The 14,172-nt window shown below is 39.4% G+C and overlaps 2 protein-coding genes across 7 annotated transcripts in view; both read left to right on the forward strand.

Annotated features, from left to right (window-relative positions):
* The window catches only part of LOC115154096 (hereditary hemochromatosis protein), a 31,119-nt gene extending 23,074 nt beyond the window's left edge, over positions 1-8,045 (forward strand). The window contains exons 1-6 of one of the 5 annotated variants that reach the window (XM_029699972.1): positions 1,384-1,697; positions 3,062-3,119; positions 3,560-3,910; positions 4,091-4,390; positions 5,091-5,186; positions 7,694-8,045. In XM_029699972.1, coding sequence (XP_029555832.1) covers positions 3,062-3,119; positions 3,560-3,910; positions 4,091-4,390; positions 5,091-5,186; positions 7,694-7,863 — 975 coding nt within the window. In that variant the 5' untranslated portion in view covers positions 1,384-1,697 and the 3' untranslated portion in view covers positions 7,864-8,045. The other 4 variants (XM_029699973.1, XM_029699974.1, XM_029699976.1 and 1 more) reach the window with 4 other exon arrangements.
* Positions 8,046-8,444: 399 nt separating this feature from the next.
* On the forward strand, positions 8,445-14,117 carry LOC115154099 (TIP41-like protein). Of its 2 annotated transcripts, none has more exons than XR_003867818.1 (8): positions 8,445-8,655; positions 9,259-9,386; positions 9,617-9,796; positions 9,989-10,088; positions 12,162-12,293; positions 12,563-12,702; positions 12,833-12,895; positions 13,135-14,117. XR_003867818.1 is itself a non-coding variant. In XM_029699978.1 (8 exons), the coding sequence occupies exons 2-8, from the start codon at positions 9,262-9,264 to the stop codon at positions 13,264-13,266; spliced, it is 828 nt and encodes a 275-aa protein (XP_029555838.1). In that variant the 5' UTR covers positions 8,447-8,655; positions 9,259-9,261; the 3' UTR covers positions 13,267-14,117. The 2 variants fall into 2 exon arrangements, 1 of the variants encoding a protein (XP_029555838.1); XM_029699978.1 differs by having other exon boundaries at positions 8,447-8,655; positions 12,563-12,658.
* Positions 14,118-14,172: the final 55 nt, after the last annotated feature.

Below are 14,172 nucleotides of genomic sequence, written 5' to 3' on the forward strand. Positions count from 1 at the left end.
CTTTCAATGAGAATGACAGATCTATAACTCACATTTCAGTCCAAATACAAGGCAAGGTTGGGTTGTTTCCGGCACCTGGGCTGCCAGTTGTCCAACAAAAAATGGGTGGCCCTTGAGCTCAGCACAGCTTACCTCAGACCTTAATATGGCATTATAGTTTCCACAACCTTGTCATGCAACACAACAGAGGTGTAAAATGTAAAGCTAAGAGACACTAATGTTTTTCAAGGTATCAGCCCACAAGCAAAATGCACTTTCAGTATGAGCTTTATTTAACATGTATGATAGTCTACCAAACACTTGGATACAACAAAACGTATTCACTTATGGTGGTACAAAATGGTCAGATCTGTTCAAAAACTGTCATTTGATTTAAATTGATACTTTTCTGCACATATCTGTGTTATTTTGTACTACAAAAATCTTGCCTGTAATACCAAACACCATAACAAGTCTTTTGACACTTAGCAGTAGGTAAGTATTCAGCATGAGCTTCAACCCTAAATGTGATTAGTTGATTGGCCTTCTCCCCAAGCAGGTCGAAAGAGGACCAATGATAAAGGTGATTCCATCTCATACAACAACAAGGTGTTTGAAAACATCAGTTTAAGTACGCAAACCCAACAGAGACAGGCAACCACTGCATCCATCCAGGAACAATGCATTTATGAGAACAAAACCATTTTAATCTCACTCTGACATCCTTTTTCCTCTTTTTATTTGAGTTCATAGATATTTGTAGCCTTTAGCCAATTTTCAAATGTGGTAGTATTGTTGTATGATGCTTTACTATCCCAGATCAAGGTATTGTTGAATCCATCAAACATTGGACCAGTGTGTCTTGAATACTAGCTCAGTTGAACATGTCCAAGCTACAGAAATAGTTATTTAGTATATCTGACAATCACCCATAAACTCCTACCATATTCACTCTGGACATATGGTTACCAGTTATATAATTACATTGTATATAACGTTTTCCTCTTGCTGTCCTTTTTAATGTGACATAAAACCTTAATGTGCATGTGTGAATCACTCTAGATAAGAGTGTTTGGGCCAATGAATGTAACATTCTCAACTGCTGCTTAGGACTTATTTTGTATGTACTGTTCATCTGCATAACACATGCAGATTCATGACTTTTCTGTTATTTATAAGTACGCATTCTGGCACAACCAATGCGTACTTAGAAATGCGTACTTATAAATAACTGAAAAGTCATGAATCTGCATGTGTAACGCAGATGAACGGTACATTAAACACGTTTTCTGATGATTTTTTAGCAGTACATGTTTACAGGATTGATATATTAGGTTTGTCTTTTTCATCTCCAAGTCAGAAAATGTATATAATGCAAAGCTCATACAAAATAAGTCCTAAGCAGCAGTTAAGGATGTTACATTAATTGGCCAAAAAACTCTTATCTAGAGTGATTAGAGTGATACAACTCTGACTTCCTGTTTGTGTCGACATTGCTGTCAATGCTGTGATCTACTTTCACTTAACTGAAAACAACTATGGTGCAGCCTCTCACAACCACCACCACTCAGTAATGTTGTGGCCACTTCTGCAGTTTTCTCCATCGTTGATTGCAGTATGCTTTTTGATTAGGAGTTTTTTTCACAGTTTCATGAAATTAGCCATAGTCTTCATAAATTCTCAAGTCCCCTTTGTTCACCAGAGAAAGTATCTAAAAGGTAGGTTAAGAGAGTTTGAGAATTGGAGGAGATGTGGTGATGCATGTGGGTATTTTTCACATTTAGTTTTGCTGGACAAAATCTTTAAACTAATCTTAAAACCTAGCTGCCCATTATAACCTGATACTCTTTCTTGGTCTAGTTCTAATCTGAAAATAATTTTTAACACCTAGCTAACTATTGCTATTTTACTTGCCTTGATTCTAAATACATTTTTATTGTATGTTTCTTGACAAAGTAGAGCTTTAAAATAACTCTGTAATGAAAAGTGTTAAACCATAGTATTATTAAGTGTGTAAAAAAAAAAAAAACAGATTCACATGAGCTGTGAACTCTGTTTTAATTCAACCTATGACCATGGGCTGAGTATCTGCATGCTGTTGCAAACTGTTTCAATGTTTTATTATAGTATGTGAACAATATTTCTAAAGCTAATATGGATGTTAGTGTGTTTTAGAATACAACTACAACTTAGATTGGTGAATCCAGAATGAAAGCTACATTCACTAATGTTGATTGAAAAATAGTGAAAATAGCTAATTCTGGATTCACCATGCTAACTACAACTAGGACTACAAGTCAAAACATTATCAGTAGTTAAACCTAATGGTGAACAAAATCACATGAGATGAACTGAGCAGTTGGGTCTGTAAATGTCACTGTTGTGTGGTAGACGGTGGCTAGCACCCACCTTCGCGCTAACCTGAGATGTTGAGCACAGAAGCACTAGACTCACACTCATTGAACCTGCGCTGTGAAGAAATTGACACGAGAGATGCAATGGTGATATAAATGATAGTAGTTCACACAGCAACACAGAGGACGTAAGTACAGTGCATAGCTTGAGGATTTGGATGCAGGTGTCTTTAACTAATAGATATGGTGTATTCAAACAGATTTGTTCATTCCATCTTAATAAAAAAATGTATATTTGAATGTTAAAAATGTTATTATTTTAACTGCACTATGGAAAAATCTGTCGAATATGAGAGTAAGCGGAACGCTTCTTGAACGGGGCAGATTTTGTATTCAACTTCTGTTAAATCTACACCCTGAGAGACGTGCATATGCTTTAGGTCCACAAGACTCCACACTTCTGTGTCAGAATCTTGCAACAAAAACTGCGATAGAACTGCAATATTCAACATACTTTAATGTCTATCATTCAAAATAAAATGTATTTGTTATTTTGGAAACTTCACAAAAAACATTTCTGTCATTCCATGCATGTTTTCAGTGTATGATACAAGCCACACTTCACGTACTGAACCTCTTGTAAATCACAGGATGTGAAGGTTGAAAAACCAGTTAAATGTAGTGTTTAAGTAACTATCTTATCTTTGTCGTTGCTCTTTTTGGAACAGATGTCGGTGCTCTATTCTTCTGTTCTGCATTTGGCAATGCTTCTGAGTCTCCACTCAGGTAATGTGAAATGCTTTGACAAAACCTCTTCATACTTTATACATGATGCATTTAGAGACTGAACTTACTATGAAAACTGTGGACACTTAAGGTACAGTTTTGTTCCAAGGGGGGAGGGGTGGGGGGTGGAGTATCGTAGGTCAAATTATAAGTTATGATTGCATAAGACAGAATCAGTGCCTTTGCAACTGAAATATGAAAATTACAGAACTGAAATGAAAAGTGATTGCTGAGAGACTTGCTGTTTGGTTTTACACTTGTGGTAAATATAGTAGACAGACCCTACATTTATTGACTTAATACATTTGTCCCAGCCAGTATGGAGCTGGGAAGTGAAGTGGCTTAAAATAGTTTTACAATTGTCATGAGGTGTATCACCACCTGAACCAGTTCATCACCTGTTTTCTCAGACTGATCAACATTGGTCTCTTTTTCTACAGGTTTACAGAACCTAACTACACTGTCAAATCCAACAGCAGTCATTGTACACAAAGGAAATTCAGTGACGATCCACTGCACCCACAATTTACCCAATGACATTGACATATTTACAGTGACTATAAAAGGAACAGAGGAGCTGTGCTTTTCTCAGTTTAACAGACACGAGTGGCTGGTGTCGAAGACATGTAAAGAAAGAATACAAATTAATTGGAATAGTGAGACCAGAGAGATCTTCTTTTCACTGATGAAGCTACAGATAAATGATTCTGGACTTTACTCTTGTGAAGTGAAAAGAGCTGCACCTCCACCTGCACAAGTTTTCTCAAAAAACATAACTATTTGTGTAACAGGTTAATGATCTCTGAAAATACTTGATAGAACTACAATCTACATGTAAAACCATTATGACCCTGTGATCACATGATATGTGAATGCTACTTGCCTCCAAATTGAAAATAATTTGTCTACAGTTTAAACTCTTTGTTTACACTATTATTTCTGCATCTGCAACTTTCTGTTTGTGCATCCAGCCCCTCCTGCAGTGTCTGTGTCTGATGTAAAGGAGTCCAGTAGTGGACTTCCCATGTTGCTGTGCTCCTCTCGGGGGTTTTACCCAGAGACCATAGAGCAGGTGTGGTTTAGAGATGGTCAGCTCCTCAACACCAGACTTTCAGACAGGCAGAGAGAGGTCAACCCAGATGGTTCCATCACCGTCCACTCCTACCTGCCTCTGTCCTCGGGACCCAGCCAGGCTGGCCTCTATCTCTGCTGGGTCAACCACTCTTCCCTCAGCCATCCCATCACTGTCGATCACACAGTCATGTCCAATGGTGAGAGCTAAGTGTTAATAAATCAGGATTACTAGTTGACAATGTAATCGGTTGACTTCTATATCTATGTAATATAATGTTGGTGCTCTACATAATTTTTCCATAATATCTTATGATACAGTGTACTCCAAAAGTAATGGGACAGTGACATATTTTTGTGGTTTTGGCTCTGTACTCTAGCACTTTGGATTTGAAATCAACTGTTTAGAAATTACAGCACTTTTTGTACATTGTCCCCCTATTTTACAGGACAAAAAATATTGGGACAAATTCACTTACATGTGTATTCAAGTAGTAAAAAGTATTTGGTCCCATATTCATATCACACAACGACTACATCAAATTTGTGACTCTCCAAATTTGTTGGATGCATTTGCTATTTGTTTTGGTTCACCCGATATGGATGAAAATACCCTCAGATTAAATTTGACAGTCTGCACTTTAACCTCATATTCACTGTGTAATTTCAAATTCAAAGTGCTGGAGTACAGAGACAAAACAACGACAAATGTGTTACTGTCCCAATACTTTTGGAACTCACCACCATTCAATCCTCATTCTAAGAGGATGGTGGATCCATTTTTCAATATACTGATCTAACTTATATTCTTTCTGACAATTATGTTTTGGGGTACTGTATGTCAATTATTTTTTTCTCATTATTTAATGAACATCACACACTTTTCCTGATGTTTTTTAGGTTTCCCAGTGAGTTGGCTATTAATTGTGGTCAGCATTGGAGCAGTCTTGATTGTAGTGGTCCTTATCATCATGATCATCAAGTGTACACATTTCAGTGAGTAATTAGCTTTTCTGTTTCGCATGCTTGACATCGTGATAGCATGATATGATATATTAAAGATGCACTCTGGGATCTTAAACTCAACAAATTCATAACATATTGCACGTATGAGGTTTGTAACATCACACAAATTGCTAAATTCATATGATATAATAGGAATTGCAAAATTCGTAACATGACACAAAATGTATGATGTAGTACACAATTGGATGACGTAGTACACAAAAAACAGGGACCCGTTTTGGCTCGTGAGCACCACTTTCAAAACTACTGGCTGAAATTATACAAGAGTGTCACGTCCTGACCAGTAAAGGGGTTATTTGTCATTGTAGTTTGGTCAGGGCATGGCAGGGGGTGTTTGTTTCGTGTGTTTCGGTGTTTTTGGTTTATGTTCTATATTTTCTATGTGTATATCTAGTTTTCTATTTCTATGTTGGGTTTTTGGCAATGACCTCCAATTAGAGACAGCTGGTTGTCGTTGTCTCTAATTGGAGGCCATATTTAGTTGGGTTTTCTTTTCACTTGTGTTTTGTGGGTGGTTATTTTCTGTATAGCATGTGTGCCTTATGGAACTGTTTCGTCGTTTGTTAGTATTTTTATTTAAGTGTTCACTTTAATGAGCACTATACCCGCTGCGCCTTGGTCCAATCCTTACGACGCCCATGACAAAGAGTTTGAGAGTGCATCTTTAAGTATCAAGCACTAGATGTGTAATGAATTAGAATGTTAACTATTAGCGCACATTTCCAATTACAGTACAAGTCATAAACATACAGTAATGTTTGGGAGTCAGGCTTTTTCTAGGGGAATTATTTGTGACATACAGTGGGGAGAACAAGTATTTGATACACTGCCGATTTTGCAGGTTTTCCTACTTACAAAGCATGTAGAGGTCTGTAATTTTTATCATAGGTACACTTCAACTGTGAGACGGAATCTAAAACAAAAATCCAGAAAATCACATTGTATGATTTTTAAGTAATTAATTTGCATTTTATTGCATGACATAAGTATTTGATCACCTACCACCCAGTAAGAATTCCGGCTCTCACAGACCTGTTAGTTTTTCTTTAAGAAGCCCTCCTGTTCTCCACTCATTACCTGTATTAACTGCACCTGTTTGAACTCGTTACCTGTATAAAAGACACCTGTCCACACACTCAATCAAACAGACTCCAACCTCTCCACAATGGCCAAGACCAGAGAGCTGTGTAAGGACATCAGGAATAAAATTTTAGACCTGCACAAGGCTGGGATGGGCTACAGGACAACAGGCAAGCAGCTTGGTGAGAAAGTAACAACTGTTGGGGCAATTATTAGAAAATGGAAGAAGTTCAAGATGACTGTCAATCACCCTCGGTCTGGGGCTCCATGCAAGATCTCACCTTGTGGGGCATCAATGATCATGAGGAAGGTGAGGGATCAGCCCAGAACCACACGGCAGGACCTGGTCAATGACCTGAAGAGAACTGGGACCACAGTCTCAAAGAAAACCATTAGTAACACACTACGCCGTCATGGATTAAAATCCTGCTGCACACGCAAGGTCCCTCTGCTCAAGCCAGCGCATGTCCAGGCCCATTTGAAGTTTGCCAATGACCATCTGGATGATCCAGAGGAGGAATGGGAGAAGGTCATGTGGTCTGATGAGACAAAAATAGCTTTTTGGCCTAAACTCCACTCGCCGTGTTTGGAGGAAGAAGAAGAATGAGTACAACCCCAAGAACACCATCCCAACCGTGAAGCATGGAGGTGGAAACATCATTCTTTGGGGATGCTTTTCTGCAAAGGGGACAGGACGACTGCACCGTATTGAGGGGAGGATGGATGGGGCCATGTATCGTGAGATCTTGGCCAACAACCTCCTTCCCTCAGTAAGAGCATTGAAGATGGGTCGTGGCTGGGTCTTCCAGCATGACAACGACCCAAAACACACAGCCAGGGCAACTAAGGAGTGGCTCCGTAAGAAGCATCTCAAGGTCCTGGAGTGGCCTAGCCAGTCTCCAGACCTGAACCCAATAGAAAATCTTTGGAGGGAGTTGAAAGTCCGTATTGCCCAGCGACAGCCCCGAAACCTGAAGGATCTGGAGAAGGTCTGTATGGAGGAGTGGGCCAAAATCCCTGCTGCAGTGTGTGCAAACCTGGTCAAGAACTACAGGAAATGTATGATCTCTGTAATTGCAAACAAAGGTTTCTGGACCAAATATTAAGTTCTGCTTTTCTGATGTATCAAATACTTATGTCATGCAATAAAATGCAAATTATTTACTTAAAAATCATACAATGTAATTTTCTGGATTTTTGTTTTAGATTCCGTCTCTCACAGTTGAAGTGTACCTATGATAAAAATGACAGACCTCTACATGCTTTGTAAGTAGGAAACCTGCAAAATCGGCAGTGTATCAAATACTTGTTCTCCCCACTGTATTTCCCAATCGAACATATTTTGTTACAGTGCATTTGGTCCAGTTTATCAATGTCACATTGATTTTTTTATCCAGAGAGAGTCAAACACCTTTCTCCTCTTGGAACATCCCAAGAACCTGTCCACACTGTCTCCTCCATGACTGAGAACATTGTCTACTCAACACTGGGAGAGCATCATCCAATCACTCTCTCCACTGCTATACCAACATTGACAAGGGATCAACAAGCAGTACTGTACCAATAGGGCCATAGACAGTACCACCCGATGAACCAAATCCTTGGATGGGATCCTAGCTGCAGATAAATCATGTAGGACTTTATCAGAACCACCATGTTTGGGACACTTGACTGGGGAATAAAAAAAAGATGAATTTGCTTGTAGGCTGTCCATTCTAATGATGTGTATAAAAACAATTTGATTTTGAATGGTTGTCCATACTGCAATGCCTCTGATTATGTTAATCTCAGATAATCCAGTGACGACTGTCATTGATACCAGTAATAGTCTCTCTATGTCTGGGTAGTACAATTCCTACTCCCAGCTGCCCACTGCACTGAGGCTAGGAAACACTGTCACCACTGATAAATCCATGATAATTCAGAATTTCAATAAGCATTTTTCTACAGCTGGCCATGCTTTCCACCTGGCCACCCGTACCCGTGCTTTATCTTGGCCAGGTCGCAATTGTAAATGATAACTTGTTCTCAACTAGCCTACCTGGTTAAATAAAAGGTGAAATAAAATAAATACAAAAATACAATTTTAAAAATTATTTTCCATTAAAAAACATATTACATTTTATTTCTGTGAAATGTATTTTTGATGGAGACCTCCCTTAGAGAGCAACTTGTATAAACACAGCATACTATCATACATTTAGGACATGTAGCAACAAAGCAATATATATTTTTTGTGTGCAAATGTACAGTATTTACTGGATGCGGAACAATATAATAGTAGAATGAAAAGTACGTCGGAAGCATTTTTGTGAAGTTCTCTCTTTCATGGACGTTAGCTGACAATCAAAATACCCGAGTGAGTGGATTAACTTTTACATTTCTTTTGAATTGAATCTTTGATTTCTATTTCCATGAAGTCTCATGTCAGTAGGGTATTGATGTTGGATGTATATCCATTAGTAATGAAGTTAAGATGACAAGTTAGTGTGATGATGATTGAAGGGATGCTGAACCAGCTAGCTTGTCACCAACATCCGGAGGCTAGGTTAGTTACGTTAGCAAGATAAATACGGTTGTGGAATGCATACTCTAGTTATTGCATTGTCGACACCTTTTCCATAAGCACGTTTGGCTGTTTTGTCAGCTACCAGCTTCGTATTTTATATAACGTTGATTTTTGCAATAGCTAGTTAGGTAGGCTAGCAAAGTTACTAGCTAGCAAGCCTGTACAGCGGGTATAATTATCTTGTAATAGCTAACCATATATATCCTAGCTAGCTAGATAACTACTTTTACAACTCGCCAATAAAGACATTGGATTGCTAGGTCATTTCTGAGGGCTGAACGTACTCCACTATCTACAGTTCTGCAATGGTCGACATGCAATGTGCTCTGTACTTGCATGTACTGTTTATTTACTTATGTCTCTGATGGGTTTGGTGTTTGACCGTATTTACAGTTGATGTTGGCCAATTTGTCAGCCATGATGACCCATGGGTTTAAGAGCAGTAAGCAAGACTTCATATTCGGACCATGGAAAGTGACTGCAGCAAAAACCCACATTATGAAGTCTAAGGACATTGAACGGTAAACTGTTCCAAGTATTTTGCCGATTTTTGTGTCAGACTAAACTTTTTCTTTAATGTTGTCTGTTTAGTATTCTTAAGGTTTAGTCTACATTGGGGAGCTTGTTTATCGACTTGGTCGAACTTTAAATATTTGCACACCAACATTAATCATTCAGATCTTGTCAACTTACTTGGCTAGCTACATTGAGGTTAGTTGTTCAGGTTTCAATCTTGACAGTTTTGTCCCAGGTTAGGGGAGGAGATGCACATGCCCTCACTCCCAGAGATGCTGTTTGGGGACAACGTTCTACGCATTCAGCACACAGACGGCTATGGCATCGAGTTTAATGCCATCGATGCACTCAAGAGGGTCAACAACATGCAGGACTCTGTGAAAGTGGCCTGTGCACAGGAATGGCAAGAGAGCAGGTACAACCACTATCATAATACCACTGTGATAACACTATCCACCTTCATTGTCTATATGCTTGTGAAATAATTTGAACAACAAAAAATTGCATTTTTAAATTATTTCGATAAAAAGTGTTGAATAATCAGTCAATTACCAGTCCCGTTATGGAGAATGGATCTGAGACCGTTGTCATGTGGTTGTATTCCCAGGGCCGATTCTGAACACTCCAAAGAGGCTGTGAAACACTACGACTGGACATATACCACAGACTACAGAGGCACTTTGTTAGGAGAGGACCAGCAGATGAGGGTGAAAGGCCTTTCAGTTCACACTGTGGTTACAATACAATATCCCAAACAAACACATTACAAAATAAGGGGCAAATCTTAATTTGAATTTAAGTCAAAATTGAACTTAGTCTCACATTGATACATGACTAAATGTATATTTGACATACAGTACCGGTCAAAGGTTTGGACACACTTACTCATTACAGGGCTTTTCTTTATTTGTACTATTTTCTACATTGTAGAATAATAGTGAAGACATCAAAACTATGAAATAACACATGGTATCATGTAGTAACCAAAATTGTTAAAGAAATCAAAATATTTTATTTGAGATGCTTCAAAGTAGCCACCCTTTGCTTCATGAGGTAGTCACCTGGAATGCATTTCAATTAACAGGTGTGCCTTGTTAAAAGTTTGTAGAATTTCTTTCCTTAATGCGTTTGAGCCAATCAGTTGTGTTGTGACAAGGTAGGGGTGGTATACAGAAGATAGCCTTATTTGGTAAAACACCAAGTCCATATTATGGCAAGAACACCTCAAAAAAACAAAGAGAAACGACAGTCCATCATTACTTTAAGACATGAAGGTCAGTTAATGCGGAAAATGTCAATGCGGAAAATGTCAATAACTTTGAACGTTTCTTCAAGTGCAGTCGCAAAAACCAAGTGCTATGATGAAATTGTCTCTCATGAGGACAGCCACAGGAAAGGAAGACCCAGAGTTACCTCTGCTGCAGAGGATAAGTTCATTAGAGTTACAAGCCTTAGAAAATGCAGCCCAAATAAATGCTTCACAGAGCTCAAGTAACAGACGCATCTCAGAGGAAACTGCGTGAATCAGGCCTTCATGGTCAAATTGCTGCAAAGAAACCACTACTAAAGGACACCAATAAGAAGAAGAGACTTGCTTGGGCCCAAAAAATGTGCGCAATGGACATTCGTCCGGTGGAAATCTGTCCTTTAGTCTGATGAATCCAAATTTGAGATTTTTGGTTCCAACCGCCATGTCTTTGTGAGACGCGGAGTAGGTGAATGGATGATCTCTGTATGTGTGGTTCCCACCGTGAAGCATGGAGGAGGAGGTGTGGGGGTGCTTTGCTTTGCTGGTGACACTGTCAGTGATTTATTTAGAATTCAAGGCACACTTAACCAGCATGGCTACCACAGCATTCTTCAGCGATGCGCCATCCCATCTGGTTTGTGCTTAGTGGGACTATAATTTGTTTTTTTAACAGTAAGATGACCCAGCACACCTCCAGGCTGTGTAAGGGCTTTTTGACCAAGAAGGAGAGTGATGGAGTGCTGCATCAGATGATCTGGTGTCCACAATCACCCGACCTCAACCCAATTGAGATGGTTTGGGATGAGTTGAACCGCAGAGTGAAGGAAAAGCAGCCAACAAGTGCTCAGCATATGTGGGAACACCTTCAAGACTGTTGGAAAAGCATTCCAGGTGAACCTGGTTGAGAGAATGCCAAGTGTGTGCAAAGTTGTCATCACGGCAAAGAGTGGTTCCTTTGAAGAATCTCAAATATAAAATATATATTTTTTACATGATTCCATGTGTGTTATTTCATAGTTTTGATGTCTTCACTATTAATCTACAATGTAGAAAATTGCAAACAAAAAATTAAAATAATCTTGAATGAGTATGTGTGTCCAAACTGTTGGCTGGTACTGTAAGTGGAAGACAGGATTCACCCCCAAGTCATTGGCTGCGTTTCAGGTCGTCTATATTGCAAACGCCTGCCAGATCTCTCTGTGATTAACATATCAACTAACCACACCATATGGTATGTCAGTCTGACGCCTGACTGCACCGTCAATGATGTGGAACACAACCTTCGGCTGATGCAATGCAACAACTGCAATGTAGTCCGCCTGGAATGCAATTTTTCTTTCGCAAAGGCATAATATTCATTAACTTATCTCAAGCTGTCAATTGCCTTATTCATTAGGAATCAAATTGAGGCAAACATGCCGAAACAACGAGAGCTGAATGTGTCCAATAATAAACATTTTTTTCAGTTGCAAAACGTTTTGTTTTTTTGCTACGGTTTGCACTAATAAATACACCTCTGCTATTCCATCAGGCGACAGAAACATTGGAGCGCATCGACATGGAGAAGCTGAAGGCGCGAGAACAAATCATGTTTTTCGATGACGTGCTGCTGTTTGAGGACGAGCTTCACGACCATGGCGTGTCCATGATCAGCGTCAAAATAGTGAGTGCCACTTTCAGACTGGAACTGACACTTTATGATGAAGCACATTCACCACATATGTCTGTGGCTGTGTGACAAGCACCAAAGGACAAGTCCTTTGCGGGGGCTGTAAGACCAGGAATAAAAAAAGCCTTTTTATATTCACCTATAGTAATTATGTTTAATGGATTTTCTTAAACGCTTGCATCTTTGAGAGACAGATTTCATTTGTTCTGAGGAGATTTTGAAGAAATACTTACTCTCTTGTTACCCACTTGTGTGTGATACAGAGAGTGATGCCCACCAGTTTCTTCCTGCTTCTGCGGTTCTTCCTGCGAGTGGATGGAGTTCTGATCCGGATAAATGACACACGGCTCTATCACGAGGCAAGTGTGACTGGGCTTTCCTGGGAAATGGCAATCGATTAACGGTAACCACCAGAATGGATGTGCATTGGAATCAAATTCTGTGGATAACTTTAGACGGAAATGGACATCACTATGCAACTTCAACTACATAATGGCTATGCCTACTTATGAAATGACTCATTTTCTTTACAGACTGGAAAGAATTACATGATCAGAGAGTTTAGCACTCGGGAAAGCAAAATTTCAGAATTGAAGGTGAGATTTTTCTTCTCTGTTTGAAAAGTGCATGTGTAGCGGAAGTCCGCTGGCAAGTCAGAGCAAGCTCAGCATCATGCAGTGACATCACTAAAATATTGTCCAAAACATTCATGCTACATGCGTATATGTCACTGCAGCTGATGCAATCATACCACTCTTGTAAATGGAGAACAATTAGTCAATGGCAATATCTAGAAAAGGCAACGGCATTTAGATTCTCTCTCTTTGCCTTCCAGAACGTCCCTGCTGCTCTGTATACTGACCCCAATGAGATCGCCCAGCACTTAACTCTGAAGCTGACCGAGTGCGAGAAGTTGGAGCTACCTGAGACAGGCCCCCATCCAGGGGACACAGAGGCCCCCCAGTGATGGAGAGCAGGCTGGGTTGATTGGACATCAAATTCTCTCCTTTCTGGACTTAAGATGAGCGTCGGCCAACCGAGGCAGAGTTCATCCTCCCTCCACTCTACAAAAAATACATTGTTTTTGTTTTTTTAAACCGAAACACTGCACCTGCCTCCCTCCATACACAGGAAAAACAACACTTAATGGAACTTCATTTTGGCATTTTCAAGTGGCCTCTTATTTTGAGCGTTATTTCACATTTCCTCAACGTAAATATTTTGGCCGGAAAATGGTGATAATTGCGTCTTTTCTATTAGAACTCCACATAATGGGTTTGTTGAATTCCACATAACGTAGTCTGATATTTGAATGTTGTGCTACGTTAAATACACCCAGATTTGGTTTGGCTATCACAGAGAGAGCCATTATTGAGTTCCATTCCTCGTGTTATCAAAATGTTGAAAGAGCCAATGTGTAAATAAATTAACTTTTTGTATGCGTTTAATCTTTTACTGGACATTGGATCTTGATAAGAGGAGAGCTCACTGCTGACGTCGAGGAGCCCCTCTGTTGTGCATCTCACTTTAATGACATCTCACTACCTTTCCCCTTTTTCAAACTAAGATTTTGATCTACATTTTACATTTACATTTTAGTCATTAGCAGACGCTCTTATTCAGAGCGACTTACAGTAGTGAATGCATACATTTCATTTCATGCATTTTTTTTTGTACTGGCCCCGTGGGAATCGAACCCACAACCCTAGCTAGCTGTTGTAATAGAACGGTCTCCTTACAGAACCTGCTCTGCTTGTTTTATTGTATTCAAGATAAATGTAAACTAATAAAAGTCTTTAGCCTTAACATGCCAACATTTATTGTAGTGGTTGCGTATCATTTCTGTTCGAATACAATTTGGAAATAATCCACA

The sequence above is a fragment of the Salmo trutta genome, chromosome 19 (genome assembly GCF_901001165.1).
Source record: "Salmo trutta chromosome 19, fSalTru1.1, whole genome shotgun sequence".
NCBI classification, from domain to species: Eukaryota; Metazoa; Chordata; class Actinopteri; order Salmoniformes; family Salmonidae; genus Salmo; species Salmo trutta.

What these genes read in the sequence shown, in the direction of transcription:
- LOC115154099 (XM_029699978.1), top strand. Translation starts at nt 9,262, where the DNA reads ATGTTGGCCAATTTGTCAGCCATGATGACCCATGGGTTTAAGAGCAGT. An exon ending in AAGTCTAAGGACATTGAACG is followed by an intron (nt 9,387 to 9,616) that starts GTAAACTGTTCC and finishes GTTTTGTCCCAG; the next exon opens with GTTAGGGGAGGAGATGCACA. An exon ending in GCAAAATTTCAGAATTGAAG is followed by an intron (nt 12,896 to 13,134) that starts GTGAGATTTTTC and finishes TTTGCCTTCCAG; the next exon opens with AACGTCCCTGCTGCTCTGTA.